The 15,283-nt window shown below is 44.1% G+C and overlaps 1 protein-coding gene across 1 annotated transcript in view; it reads left to right on the top strand.

Annotated features, from left to right (window-relative positions):
- The first annotated feature begins 4,060 nt into the window (after window positions 1-4,060).
- Window positions 4,061-15,283, top strand: part of CDC73 (cell division cycle 73) — a 102,247-nt gene continuing 91,024 nt past the window's right edge. Inside the window, exons 1-7 of the mRNA XM_030953988.1 lie at window positions 4,061-4,225; window positions 9,639-9,744; window positions 10,717-10,786; window positions 11,789-11,851; window positions 11,939-11,991; window positions 12,392-12,480; window positions 13,822-14,038. Coding sequence (XP_030809848.1) covers window positions 4,095-4,225; window positions 9,639-9,744; window positions 10,717-10,786; window positions 11,789-11,851; window positions 11,939-11,991; window positions 12,392-12,480; window positions 13,822-14,038 — 729 coding nt within the window. The 5' untranslated portion in view covers window positions 4,061-4,094. The remainder of the gene's footprint in view (window positions 4,226-9,638; window positions 9,745-10,716; window positions 10,787-11,788; window positions 11,852-11,938; window positions 11,992-12,391; window positions 12,481-13,821; window positions 14,039-15,283) is intronic.

Below are 15,283 nucleotides of genomic sequence, written 5' to 3'. Positions count from 1 at the left end.
GCACACGTGTGCACACTGATTTGGTTCTGCTCACATGTATCTGTGAAAATGTGTGTTCATGCATGATGTATCTTTCTGTTATCTTCCTGGATGTTGATTAAGCTTAAAGGAACTTACCTATGATGAAAAATTGTCTAATGTTTTGCAAGTTAATTTTGCTTCCTACAAAACATCAGTATAACCTGTGAAAGTAGTGAGAAAATGCAATCGAAACATCGTACCCATGACATATACTCTCATTTTACTAAATGATAATTTGCTTGCTCATTTCAGATAATGATTTTGTAGCCTAATCTTCTGTGATAAAACTGATAAACTCTTATGTATCTAATGCCACATGAAAATAGTTTTATATCAAATCCTGATTCAGTGATATCAATGCTGGTTAATAATGTCACTATGATCCCCAAAGCAAACTGTGGGAACTATTTTGTAAACTCCCAGTTAAAACTTGTAATGAAAGCGTCACATTAAGAGAAAACCCACTATATTTTCTGCATTAAATTTGGCAGAAAATCACCCCCCTGGCATTCCAGCTGCTCCTCAGATATCAGAGGGGCTGGGACAGCTGGGTTTAGCTTCTGAGCCGTGGCCAGTTCAGCAGCAGACATGTAGAGCTGGTGTGGCACTGGAAAGAGATGACCTTTGGAGTTCCTTCCAGGGCAGCCCAGCCCTGCCTGTGGTTCCTGGTGAGCACCCTGTGTGCAGAAGCATGTATGAGCCCAGGAAATATGAACCATCCAGCCAGCCACAAGCACAGTCAGGTGGGAGATGCCAGTGTAGCTGTGGGGGGATAGAATGCAAGAGAATAGTGCAGAAGGTAATCTCACCCCTGAGGAGTTGCAGCTGCACTAATTACCAAAGATTAGGAACAGGCCTGCCCTTAACAGGCCACAGCTGTGTCCAATAAGGATGGGTGCTATAAAAGAGTGGGTGAGATGGTGGGGAAGAGGGTTGGAGTTTGTTGGCTGTGCTGTGAAGAAGGAATCAGTGCTGTGAAGAGCTGCCTGTGAAAAATCACCAAGCAGGTATGGAACTTTTGCATTAAGATGACAGCATGTAATACTAGGAGTATGGTCACAAACAGGCTGGCTTTCCCAATGTCCCAAGCAAGCACCTGGTATATCTGAGTGCTGGAGTCTTACCCAGTAGGTGTCCCTGTGGGGAGGAGATAGGCAGAGCCCTCTGACAGTGCCAGGAATCAGAGATGGAGTCTCCTCTGACCTCCCTCACCACTACAGCTGCATTTATATTGCTTCCAGTGAGTGACAGGAGAAGGTGAAGTTGTGGTTGGCATAATTTCCTGTTTAAGTGGAGTTTGATTTTAGTCATGAGCATGTATGGGGGGTACTGACCCAAGGCTGGGTCATTCCTTTGGCTGAGTTCCTGTTCCCTGCATTGTTCCTGCCAGAGCATGACCACAGCACCTCTGTGCTGCTCCATCCTTGGTTTCACATCTGCATTGATTTCAGCAGGGCGAGACCAACTTGCTCCCTGCTGCTCCCTGCTTTGTTCCCTCCTCCCAGAGCAGCACATCCAGCTCCTGCTGGGATCCTGCTCCTAGGGATGCAGGCAGCTTGTCCCTGCTGAACTACTGCCAGTGCACACACTCCTCCTTACTCAGCTTTCTTTTGCTTTTTTTCTTCATTGTTCTTCCCAGTGAAGGCAGCCTTAAGTGAAAAAGGAAACCAGAACTACAACATTTTCTGGAAACCTGAAAATAAATCTCTTTGCAGCTGTGTGTGCAGCTGACTGTGTGCACCATTCCCTGCTCCCTGAGCAGCAGAATTGAAATGAGGGGCTTTTTGGTGTCATTGTGTCACAGGGACTGTGTGTCTCACTGAAAACAGGTATTCCTTGTGGTGCAGCAGATGTACAGCATGTGTTTCTGAAGAGGTAGCACTGGTTTAGGGGATACACTGGGGCTTTTGGATGAGGCATGGAAATGGGACTTGGCCTGCTGGAAGCACTCCAAGTTCTGTTCCAATTTTCATGAGCTGTAGCTCCAGTCATAATTCCAAATCCAGTTCAGGAAATGATATTGTTTATTCATTATGCCTTTGTCTTCTAAGCACATAAATATTACTCTATACCCACTGACAAATAAATATTGGCAGTGATTGGTATAATTCACCATGTTACTGGGTGTTGTAGTACATATTTGTGTGCTAGACTATTTCAATACCATATCTGAAATGTTTTAAACACACTTGTGGTGCTCTGCATGTTGTTGTTCTAACACAGATGGGGATATCACTAACATATTGAGACAAGGAATTCTATAGGCTGTTAGCTTTTAGTCTGTTTTGTCAGCCTCAGCACATGTTACAAAAAGAAAAATGACCCAGTTCTGCCTTTTTCAAATTGAAGATGGTTTCATGTTTTCTGCCAGTGTTGGAGAGTGTTAAGAAAATTCTGAGCATCAGAGGTTAGAAAAAGCCATGATGAGAGCTTGTTTTGGGGTATAAATCCTGCAACTGGTATTCCCCAGGGGATACCACTTTGTTTGGTTCTGCTGGGAATGCTATGCTCTCAGTTTTTGTGTGTTTGAGCAGGAGGAATTCACCTGGAACATGGAGAGAGCACGTGCCAGCTGCACCTGTGCAGTTGCTCAGGTGAGCAAACAGAGCAAACTGAGCTCTGAGATGCCAGATTTTTCAGGGTAACATGGGATGTGCTCCATGGCATTATTGTCTGTCCTTCTTCACGTTAACAGGCAACATTTTCCTAATGACCTTTTTTTTTCCTATGGTCTTTTGAAGGCTTATTTGTATCAGAGTTTTTGTGATTGATAAAGCAGAGACTTTTCTTTCCTTTTTTTTTTACCCAGCTTTATATCCAGGTTACAGGAGATTTTCTCTCCAGCCTGCAGAGCGAGATGCACACACAGTGTGAGAGAATCAGAGTCACAAAGTACTCTGGGCTGGAAGGGACCCACAAGGATCATGGAGCTGCACTCCTGTCCCTGCACAGGACACCCCAATAATCCCAGCATGGATTGTGTCTGAAAACATTGCCCAAAAGCTGCTGGAACTCTGGCAGGATTGGGACCATTACCTGCCCTGGGGGAGCCTGACCACTGTCTGGTGAGGAACCTTTTCCTAATGTCCAGCATAAACTTCACTGATCCTGCTTCCTGCTGCTTCCTCTGCTCCTTTGACACCGTTTGCTTGAGGTATCACCCTAAACACCTCCAAAACTCCTCTCAGGGCCCTTTAAAATCTCTTTGGTGTCACTAAAACCCCTCTGAGTACCCCATAAGCCATCCCAGCCCCCCCAACACCGCTCAAACCTCCTCAGCACCCCCAAATCCATTTTAGCTCTCTCAGACCCCTCCCAGCACACCCTAAAACCCCATTAGCACCCCAAATTCCTCTGAGCACCCTCTAAAACCTCTTTAGCCTCACTAAAACCCCTCCCAGTGTACCACATGCTATCCTAGCATCCCAAATCCCCCTCAAACCTCAACATCCCCGAAACCCCTTATAGTTGTGCTTTAGCACACACGAATGCTTCCCAGCACCCTGAAAAACCCCATTAGCATCCCCAAATCCAGCCCAGCACCCCTAAAACCCCGTTAGCACCACCCACCCTTTCCAGCACCCTCTAAAACCTTTTCTCCAAACCAAAACTCTTCGTTTCCCCCGCCCAAACCATCCCAGCGCGCCCGCGGAGCGCGGCTCAGCCCCGCGCCGTGACTCGGCGGGCACGCAGGAGCATCAAAGCTCCAGAGAAGAGAAGCCCGCCGATAAACTCATGCAGTGATTGTGTGTCAAGCTCTATTTCCACATAAAACATAAGAAAGCTCAGGACGGAGCAAGCCGCACCCACACTCCCCGCCCCGCCGTGCCACCTTGAGGGCAGCGGGGGCGCGGCCGCCGCGAGGGAGAAGGGGGCGTGACCTCCGCCCTGAAAGCCCCGCCCACTCCCTGGCGGGGGCGGGCCCACGCCGCTGCCATGGCAACGCGTCCGGCGTGGCCCCTAGTAGGCGGCGCGGCGGCGTCGGTTCAGGCATTCGCGGCGGGCAGCCCGGGGCGCGCCGGCGGGGTCCTGCGGCGGGCGGCGGCGGCCGGAGCGGTGGCGGCCGGGCGAAGATGGCGGACGTGCTGAGCGTGCTGCGGCAGTACAACACGCAGAAGAAGGAGATCGTGGTCAAGGGCGACGAGGTGATCTTTGGAGAGTTCTCCTGGCCCAAGAACGTCAAGACCAACTATGTCATCTGGGGGTGAGCGACGCGGCCGGGGCGAGGGGCGGGCGGGGGAGAAGTTGCCCCGAAGTTGCTCCGGGGCGGCGGGGACGGGGGTGCCGCCGTCCTTGGCGCTCCGCGGGCGGCGGGGCGGACGGGGTCGGGCGGGCCGGTGCCGCTCCCTGCAGGGCCTCGGGGCCCCGGCGCCCTGCCCGGCTGTCCCGTGGGCGATCCCCGTTCCCCGGCAGCCCGGCGGGGCAGGCAGCGCTCGCCGCTCCCTTCGGGAGCGTTCCCGGCTCCTGCCCTGGGCCGGCAGAGCCGCGGAGCCGGGCCCGGGCCGTTCCTCGGCTCCCGGCGCTCCTGTCCGTGCCGCCCGCGGGGCCGCGTCCTGCAGACTCATGCGATGAGATGGCAGCGGGCGGCTGCTCCCAAGTTTTCCCGGTGTTCGGTAGAATAGACGCGTTGTGTTGTTGCTCGGACAACGCTCTCGGGCACACGGTGGGGTTCTTGGCGTGTTTTGTGCGGGGCCGGGAGTTGCAGTCGGTGATCCCGATGGGTCCTTCCCACTCAGCACGGGCTGTGGTTCTGTCCTGGGCTGTCGGGGCTGCTCCTTTGACAAAGCCCCGGGACCAGGGCAGCGAGGCCCGCACCGACTCTGCCTCTGATGAGCTGTGCAGGTGCTCTGCCCCCACCTGAGGCCTCTTCCTGGGCAGGACCTGGTGCAGGCTGTTCTGTTCCCTGGTTGGTCTTATCGTAATAAACAAGTGGAGAGAGTGTTTAGGTGGCTTAAATGATTGTTGTAGATAAAATGCCTGGCTTTAGAAAGCCTCTAGAAAATGAGGGGTTTTACCTGTTGAATTTCCTAGTATAGCGTGGATTGTTTACATTGCAAAGGAGTTTATTTGCCTTTTTTTTGCTAATTCCTCAGAATTTAGCAGCTGCTGCTTCTTAGTGTCCTCACTAGAAGGGTTCCAATGAATCTTTTTCAAACTTAAGAGGGAAAAATGCTTCTTGTTAAAGCTCAGTTACTATTCAAAGAACGTTTGTTGAAATGCAGAAGTGCGTGCAGATTTCAAACAAAATCCTGAACTTGTAGTTAAGTCTAACCAGGAATCATTATTTTTTTTTCCTCATAATTATGATGTGACTATTGCTAGCCTTAGATTGAGAGAGAGAAAGGAATTAAGCCTACTTGCTTATCTTCAGTGGTAGGTGGACTTTTCATAGCTGATTTTACTTTCCACCTTATATATTACTAGAAATCTGCTTTTTCATTACCTGTTTCAAGCTTTCAAAAACTAATTTTGGCATTATTTGCGCTTCCTGGCTGAGTGGGGGGATACTGGTATGTAGACTGAAGAGGAAGAAAAATATTTGGACAAGCCGTTAGAAGTGTTGGCTGTATTTTTGCTGGGCAGTGTGTAGACAGATGTGGTGATTTCCTTGCTGCAAGTTGCTTTTCCCAAGTGGTAACAAGTAGTGTTAAATAGACAAACAAATTTCATTGCCCTTCTGCAGGGAGCAAGAAACTGATCTGCCAGCCCTATCCTATTGCTCAGGAGAGCTTGGATTAGACTCAGAAATTATTACCAAAAGCCTAAAAGCAGCTGGAGAGCAAACTTTGCTATGTTCAGCCAGGCAGCTTTATCTTCCTGGTCAAGAAGGATGTGTGGGTGAACAGAGCAGCAGCTCCTGCCAGAGCTGGGAGTGCTCACCTGGGCTAGCTGTGTGGTGGAATTTGAGGGGTTTTGTTCTTTAAATCTTGGTTTAGACCAGTGGCTTCTGAGCTTTTGATAGGATCAGACTGCTCTCAGTTCACAGCATTTCTTGTCAAGCGCTGTGGCATTTTGCATGTCTCGGCTTTGAATTGAAGACACTGTAAAAATGAGACCAGTTCTGCAAGCCGTGCTCAGTAGCTTGAACACCACACTTCAAGAGCTGCTAATTTAGGTAATTGCTACACTCAGGAGGGACATTGTCAAAAACTTTCAAGATTCAAACCCTTTTATATTCAGGTCACTTGACAGGACCCAAATTATGCTTGCACTGAGCAGGTGTTGGTGGCTTAATCTTTCACAGAGCAAACCTCGAGTTCTGTTTTAGGTGTCTCCAGCTGTAATTGCATCTCCAGCCTGAAGAGAGTAATGCCAGGCTGAAGAGCAGCAGTGGCATTTGTCCCTGCTAGAATTAGAAGTACTCCCAGGAGACATTTAGCTGTGGCTCCTCGAGCAGCTTAGCTGGCAGAAGTCAGCAGTGCTGCCCTGCATTGCCTTCTCTCTCTCTAGCACAAGTGTCACCCAAACAGGGAATTGGGCTGGGGAATCAAGCCAAGTTAAAGGCAACCTGGAGGAAAAAGAAAAGGAGGGGGGGGGGAAGCAACTTTAATCCAGTTTAGTTTCCAGGTAATAATTATAGGGATGTTCCTGCTGGCACATGAGAAAGGCCAGGTGATCTGAGATGAAGTGGTTTGTGTGTTTTGACCTATGGGCCCTGAAGAGTGATTAATGAATCTGTTTCAAAACCAAAGGAAGGAATCAATCTACCAGAGAAATGTACTGCTTTGTTTGCCTAGTCAAGGGGCTTGGATATGCAGCTGAGTTTGCAAACAGTGAGCAGCTGGCCCTGGGTATTGTCAGTTGTGTGATACTCAGCGTGCTTTGTCTTGTGGTTTTAAAGATTTCTGCTTGGTTTTGTGGATGAGACACAGGTCCTTAGTACCTCTGTGAAACTTCAGGCTTTGAAACAGGAAAGAGGAAATAAAGCTGTTCAAAATGAATAAAATTCCTGGTGCCCACAGGTGGGAGGTGAATGGATGAGAAAGAAGTCCGTTTCTGGTGTTGAAAATGACCAGGTGAAACTTACTCTCTCCTATTATATAAACATTTTCTCCATTTTTAAGCTGGAGTTTATTTTGTAAGAGATGTAACTGTTCCTGATATTTTTGCTTTAATGATTGTCACTGGGTTTGTTGAGATCTGCCTCCTAAGATATTTTCTTTTCTTAAGTAATTGATGCCGTAACTGAATATGGGAAATAACAGAATTAATTTCTATTTCTACTTTGGATGTTTGTAAATTGAATGAAGCAAATTTAATTAAACGAGGCAAACCCTAACCCTCAGATCTGCCTGTTTTTAGTTCTCTGATTATTTAGCAGGAGCACACACTGATGTTGAAATGTCAGTTTAGGCTTAGGTTTTCTCCCCGTGTGCAACTGCATCTGATAATTTCCTATTAATGTGCAATATCTTGTGCTTCTAATAAAACATCCTCTTAGAGCCATAATGAGCACGGGGAATTCTTGTGTGTGTGGCTGAAGTGGTGAAGTACCAGCTGTGCCCTGCTGAGCTTTGGCAATGCCTGTGCCTTTGTAACACTGTATTGTTTCAATTAATAGATAATGCTTCAGTATTTGTTTGTTTTTGTATTTTGGCATTCCTTGCTAAATATTGTAAAGCTTGAGTGGATGACCAGCTGGACTTTCTATCATGCTCAGTGCATATGGCACACTTCAAAGAAATAATGAGTGATTCTGAACTAAGACAATCCGAAGTGTTTGTTTTAAAATGAAGTGACAGCTGTATCATATGACATCATGGCTTTGCTTCGGAGCCAAGCCTGTGTAGAGGAAGCTTTTGTTTCTGCTGGTGCTTCCAGTGTGTTTAGATACCACCTTATCAGAGATCCTTACTTCTTTGCTGCTTGTTCAAACAGTTCCTTGCTGAGGAATCCAGTTCTGGTGGCTGCCTGTAGTTGTGAAGCCAAGTTTTGGCTTCTTAGCAGTTGAAAGAAAAATCCTGTGTGTCTGCTCCCTTTCCTCTGCAGCAATAAAAAGTACAGGCACCCTCCACCTCAAGCACACCAGGTTTTTGGAAGGAAGGGACAGTGGTAAGAGAGACTCTTTATTCTACAGTTTTGGTATCCTGAATCCCTTTTCTCTGCATGTTATTTTTACATTGGTTTTCTCAGGCATCGTTGTGAAGGTGAGGTTTGGAACTTTAGTGCTGATAATAAGTTCTGAACAGGTTGTTGGGCACTCTTAGCTAATTTCAGAAAAGTAATGATGAGCAAAGCAGTAGGTGGCATTAAATCCACAGTACTGAGAAAACAGGCTTTCACTTCTGTTGGTTTAGTAGATTTTTGTGTGGCTCTTTCGGGCTCCATAAAGTTGTGACTGAGTATTTATTTCCTCTCCCTTCCCCCAGTGAGGCTGGCACTTCTGTGGTATGTGTTTTGGTGCAGATGATGAGCCATGAGTAAAGTCACTGTGCTTAGAGGGAAAACTCTTTTAATGAAAGGGTTTCTTCCTGAAATCTCTTGTTTGTTGAAAATTCTCTACCACTCTAAAATTTATAGCTTTGGGCTGGTTTTGTGGTGGCTTCTCTTCCTCAGGCTTCAAGGTGAGCCAGCTGGACAGGGACTGGGCAATGTGGAGGAGCCCTGTCCTGCCTGGAGCTGGGGTTTGGCATGTCCCACAGTGGGGGTGGGCAATGGAATTGCTGCCCTTGCTGCTTTCCTGGCTGCCAGGGCTGTTTCTCAGAGCACTGGGAGTGCTTAGGGAATAGGGAGATTTGAAACATGGACAGGCATTTTTTCCCCTACGAAATCTTGTAGTAACAGCATAATGGGTGAGAGGGGGGAAATTCTGTTCAAGGTACATGGAGCCAGGCTGAGCCAGGCATTTATTTGGCCTTGTTTGGTGTGGCTTTTTTTTTTTTTTTTGTGAATAGTTGCACAGAACAAGTTCCTTTTAGACTTAAGAGCTGTATCTTTGAAACAAGCTGTTTTGACAGCTCAGATTGAACTTGATGCTGTTGTGTTGCTCTGTGTGGTTTGACTTCAGTATGGGAGTTTACTGAGATTTTGTATCCTTTAGCGTTTTGCTCATTTTCTTGTGCAATCAGTTTGTAGTCACTCCTTATTTTAATCTTTGGCCACTGTTTTGAACCCTTGGCTCCCTAGACTTTGTGGAATTTATATGTGCCAAGTTCTCACTGTGCTTCCTCCAGTGCTGAGCATTCTGGCCTGTTGTACCTGAAGATGATGTAATGCTTTATTTCATTTGCAGCTCAGTTCTGTTTGTCTGGCTGTCTCGCATGCGATAGACAGTTCCTTTGATAATCAGAATAAATAGTCTGAATGAGAGGGAATGTGTACTTACATTTCCCAAGTCTTGCTTGTTTATTTTACAACACATCCAACTCTTCATTTGGCTTATTTTGGGAAGGTTTTTTAAATAATTCATTGAATAAAGAAGCTGCAAGAACTCATCTCCCTCACCTGTATTTTTTAGCACAATTGAGAGCTCACTAGTTTGGCAATAGCCTGATAATAATATTAACTGCTTGCTTTTTAAACTGTCATCTGGAAAGAAAAGAGACCTTTTCTAAAAGAGGGTGTGCTTGAGACAGAGATGGAGAAATTAAATGCTACAACCTTTTCTTGTGTTACAGGACAGGCAAAGAGGGCCAGCCCAGGGAGTACTACACTTTGGATTCTATCTTGTTCCTGCTCAATAATGTGCACCTTTCCCATCCCGTGTACGTCCGTCGTGCTGCAGTAAGTAGACCATACAAAATGTGGTTTTTGTCTTGTGATGAACATGTGTGTAGTTATTTTCAGGGAATGATAAATGCACTTGTGGATATGAATTTGGCTGGGGAAAGTGAGAATGAGATGCAGCAGAGTGTGTGTGTGAGTGTTTAAAAACAATCACCTCTGCAGAAGGATCACATGACAAGTCCTGTCAGGGTGGAGTGTTTTTCTTGACAATTCACTTCCTAACAGATTATCTCTTCAAACCACCAAATTATGTTTACAGCAAGAGTTTGTTAACCAATTAATAATAGTAATGGCAGCATTTATCATGATAGACTATGGACATAGTTGTTTCCAGTACTAAACTATTTCAGGTACTTTTGTCCATCTGTTGTGTGGAGTGATCCCAATCTAGAAGATCCTTTAGTGCCTTAGATGGCAGGGATCCACAGAATGGAGAAAAGCAGAACAGCTTTGGAGTGGACTTGAAAGTAAGCAATCCAATTAAAAAAATTACTGGTTAAGCCCTACAAATTTTTAAAATAAGTCCTTTTAATTTCTGTTTGATTGTTTTCTATGAGGCCACTCTTCATCTTCCCTTGTGCTTCATTGTTACCTGAGACTGCAGTGCTGTGTCGGAGCACCACAACTGAGATACATTATTTCTATGTATCAACACAGACTCCTGACAGGGGAAGTGTTTGTGTGTGTGATAAAAGAGACTTGTTCTTGATCTTATTTGCAAGTTTGAAGGGAAGGAGGAAGAAGGCTGCCCTCTCTTTCAGTTTTGTAGCAAGCTGTATGTTTAATTTTGTGTACCTGAACATCCTCTAGGATGTGGTTGCACTTTAGGCTTGATAGTTAAACTTCCTTGTATGTCAGGACATGTGGTCATGTCTTGGTGTGAGTGAACAGTTTTCAGTAAAGTGAAAAATCTTCAGTGAGTCTCTGTGAGGGAAGAACAGTTAAATGTCACATCTGCTGTCTTTTCAGACTGAAAACATTCCTGTGGTAAGAAGACCTGATAGGAAAGACTTGCTTGCATACCTAAATGGGGAAACATGTGAGTGATGTGTTCTTTGGATTTGCACACACAGTGCTCTTTACTGCTTCACATTCATGGCACAAGTGAGGGCTAGGAGGGGAAGGTTGGGTAACAGGCAGTTTGCATCTTAACTGAATGTACTGAAACTTCTCAAACAAAGTTATTATTTCTTGCATTTTTAATTGTGCTCTTAAATTAACTGTTTTGCTTGGATAGGAGCTGCATTCCTACATGCATGTTTAGAGGTGAACATTATTATTGCTATTAATCTACTCTAGTTAATAATTATGTGTTAGAATACTTAGCATGTATGTTTTGTCCATCTCTAGACTATAGGAAGCTTTCAGTAGTACATTGATCTTGAATGCAAGAAATATGTGGGATGAAATCTTCAGTTTAATAAAATATATGGAATCCCTGCTTTGTCAGTCTGGCAGATTTGCCTAGCATTTCATCATCTTGAATTTTTTGTTAAAAATAGTCAGAAAAAGAGGATTGTCTGAGAAAAACAGAAATATCACCTTTGTAAGAGGCTCTGCTTCATAGGTGGTCTTTAAATTTTGAATATCCTGGACTATGAGATTATTTCTGTAATATGAGTAAAATCACTTTATATATCTATTCTGAAGGGATTACCAGGTTGACTTTTTATAAAAAAAAACTAGACAATCCAACAGATCTTGATTTTGGAGTCTAATTCTCATTGCGTCTCTGTTTTCTTTTATGAATGGTATATAGAGATTGTAGAATCATTGCTTCATTTATGTTGGAGTGGACCAGAAGAGGTCAGCTGGTCCAATGCACTTTTAAAAGAAGGGCCAAATGATCCTGAGCAACATAATTTAACTTTATGTTCAGTCAGGTTCTGGCTAGTTCCACTAGTCCCACTGTTTGACCACCTTTGCTGCCTGATATGTAGAGCTTCCCTTGTTGTGCTTTGTCTGTTGTCCTTCTTCCTTTTATACCCAAATATTATTGCAGATGTTTTCTTTTTAAACTGAGTGTTCTGTTCACATGCAGCAACCTCATCAAGCATAGACAGAAGTGCTCCACTTGAAATAGGTCTTCAACGATCCACTCAAGGTACAGTTTAACTAAAAAATAACTTTGAGATTATTTTAAAAAAATCTACTACAATCTTGTATTTTTAATGTCCTCTTTTTCTTGTAGTTAAAAGAGCAGCAGATGAAATATTAGCAGAAGCAAAGAAACCAAGAATAGAGGTAATGATGGTGACTGTCATCAATACAAATTGTTGGTGGAGATAAATTACAGTGTTCATCTGTTTTTGTAGGAGTTCCATTGGGTTGCCTGTGCTGTACAGGTAACATGAGAGTGGGAGCTGGAAGGGAATAGAACTCCATGGGAGTGGGAACTGGAAGGGGTTAGAACTTCATGGGAATGGGAACTGGAAGGGGTTAGAAGTTAGACTTGAAGAATTGTGGTGCCTGAGGAAGCTTCCAATAGTTCTGCATTTAATAGTAGTGCCTAGATCAAAAATCATTGGAAATAAAGATTGTCCTTGCAAATGTGAAGAAAATACTTCTGAATAGCTTTAATTCTAGCTTTATTTCTATTTGAAAAGAGAGTGCACAAGAACTTAAATGTGACTGTTCCTTCCAGGATGAAGAGTGTGTGCGCCTGGACAAGGAGCGCTTGGCAGCTCGGCTGGAAGGACACAAAGAGGGCATCGTGCAAACAGAGCAGATCAGGTGGGATTGCTGTTCCTTATGCCTAATGCTTAATTACAGGATCGAGAACAATTTCTGCTAAAAGCTGCCAGTTTTAATTCTGTCCAGCAGCTCTCAGTGGAAATTTTCCTCTTTGATACTCTCAGTAATGTTCGAGGAGTCAGACCTTGAAACACTTACGACAGTGCAGATTTGAGGCATTTATAAAATCCATAATTATAGCTAGGCACATGAAAAATATGTATTTTAAATGATTTCTTCCTATCTCTTATAGATTAACTCAAAAGGAAGCTGTAGGGAAAAAATCGGATTGTGGCATGGTTAGAAAGCATAATAAAAATTAAAAGTGTGTGTGGTTTTGTATAAGCTAATAATGTGGATGCTAGCTTGAGTGTATTACAACTTTGCAGTGCTGAAGTGAGGATTACTATGTGCTGTTTGAATTAGTTTATATTCTCTAGTTACCAGTTCTTTTAATGCTGAATGTAAACAACTACCCTTTAAAAAAAGTACAACTATTTACATGTGGTGAGTTTGGACTCCATGCTTGACCCTGCTGTGCACCAAGCAACCACACAAACAAGTTCCCTTCCCCATGACATAGTTACAAAGGAGAATGCTCGCAGCCAGTACTTACATTAATTTTTTTGGCGTATTCTCAAAGGGAAAACAACCCCATGTAATAGTAAATTTGGTATGGACAGTTAGTGTTGTGCAATTCAGCCTTGATTGTTTTTCTTCAGCTCACCTGCAAAACAGTAGGGCTCACTGACAGCCCAATGCTGTGTTTGGAGTTAAAAACAAACACACAGAGGTGTTGCACTCTTGGACTCAAGTGAGTTCTCTCAAACCCAGATTAATGTGGACAGGGTTCCCACCATCTGTTTGCTGACCTGCACGGCCTGAGAAGGTACCACATCTTCCAAGGGACCAAGTCCGCATAACTGCACCTCAGCTCCAAGGTTTAGAGTAATGCTTTGTAAGCCACAGAGCAGCCAGGGGTAGGTTGACAAAATTGTAATCCACTAAAAATAATAAAGAACTGAAATTTGAATGTTGCTATAAATGAAGGTGTTAGTCCTGATGCTTTACATTTGGGTTCTTTATTTTTGTTTGGTGTAGTTGGGATTTCTGGATGGTCTTTGTGTTAGTTCTGTAAGTCTTTTGTCACAAATTGGATTCACATGCCCAAAACAACAATGCCAAGCCTATATAGTACTTCAGTGTATATGTAGCATGACTGTTTTGTGGTTTATAGCACAGCCTTAAACCTTGGCAGGATGAAGTTACTCATTCAGAAATTCTTTTGGAAGAATTGTTTGTGCAATAATTCAGTCTCTGCTGTTACTTTTGCTCATTTAGGTCCTTGTCTGAAGCTATGTCAGTGGAAAAAATTGCTGCTATCAAAGCCAAAATCATGGCAAAGAAAAGATCCACTATCAAAACTGATCTGGATGATGACATAACTGCTCTTAAACAGAGAAGTTTTGTGGATGCTGAAGTGGATGTAACTAGAGATATTGTCAGCAGGGAGAGGGTATGGAGGACAAGAACTACAATCTTACAAAGCACAGGCAAGGTAATGCTCTGGATATGAAGCTGGGTTTTATGATCCCTATGACGAACTGCATTTTCATTTTCTGTATCTAATTTGTTAATCAGAGATAACAGTGGGATTATGCTCAGTGTGCCATGGTAAAGGTGGGCTTGCAGGGCTGTTGGCGCAGTGACAGAAGAGTTTGTCTTTATCATGTTACAGTAAATCTAAATTGTATCTCCAGCTACTTGCTTCAGCCATTTAAAAGATACTAAGTAATCACCTAATTCCTCTTAACCAAAGCTGGCTTGGGCTCTGCAGTGGGGAGGGCTCCAGGAATGGATTGGAAACAGACCAAAGTGGGGAGTAATTGATGAAAGAAAATGCAGGTACACTGAAAGCCCAGAGGCCTCTACATTGTAGAAAACAGCAAAGAAGTAAGGAGGAAAAATGCTGGAATGAACAAAACCAGAAGGTGTTACCATGAAGAGGTTTTTGTCCCTTGATGCTACTTTGGGCTGCACTTGATTATGTGCTATTCTGAACATGGTTGCAAGCACAGCTGACAGCTTGCTCTCTTTGGACAGTGAAGCTTTCTTTATTGCAGAGCTACTTGGCACTAAATTTCTCAAGGAAGCAGTAAGTCAATTTCTAAAAGATTTCAAGGGTCTGTTTTCCTGAGGTTATTGTCAAACTGCATCCTTTGCCTTCACTACTTCTTTTAAGTATTGTCACAGGAAAATAATGTTTAGAAATAAGTGAACTCTCAGTCTTCATTTGTCTTATTTTTAACAGTATTTTACATATCTCTCAACTTCCCAGTATTGTCCCAGTGTAGAATCCTTTAATTCATGAATGATGGGGTAATTACTGGGTATGTGGCACATTCCTGTGTGCCACCTACAGAGTGAGTGTTGCTTCTCTGAATCTCAGAGATTTGTAGCAGCCTCGCCGCTGAGAGCTGATAAATTGGTAAAAACTTTGGTGTTTTAGTCATTGGGAAGATTTGTACCAAAGGAATCTGTGTAGCTCTTCTTCCTTTTGTGAATCATTCATGGCATTCCTATCTCCACTTTTCTTCCAAGTGAAATTGCAAAGATAGTAGGGAAGAGATGAATGTTTTTGTTGTGGTATCCCTGGAGTAACAGTGAGATGAGGTAGTGACTTTAAGCAAAACATGACCCAGGGAGAAAGACTAGAAACAAGAGGTGAAGTTTGCTCTGGGATGCAGTTACTGTGAGCAGCCTGATGAGTGTATGGGCATAACAGCAAATCTTCTATTTCGGT

The sequence above is a fragment of the Camarhynchus parvulus genome, chromosome 8 (genome assembly GCF_901933205.1).
Source record: "Camarhynchus parvulus chromosome 8, STF_HiC, whole genome shotgun sequence".
Lineage (NCBI taxonomy): Eukaryota > Metazoa > Chordata > Aves > Passeriformes > Thraupidae > Camarhynchus > Camarhynchus parvulus.
Note: the sequence above shows the minus strand (reverse complement) of the source record. Positions and strands in the feature narration are given on the sequence as shown.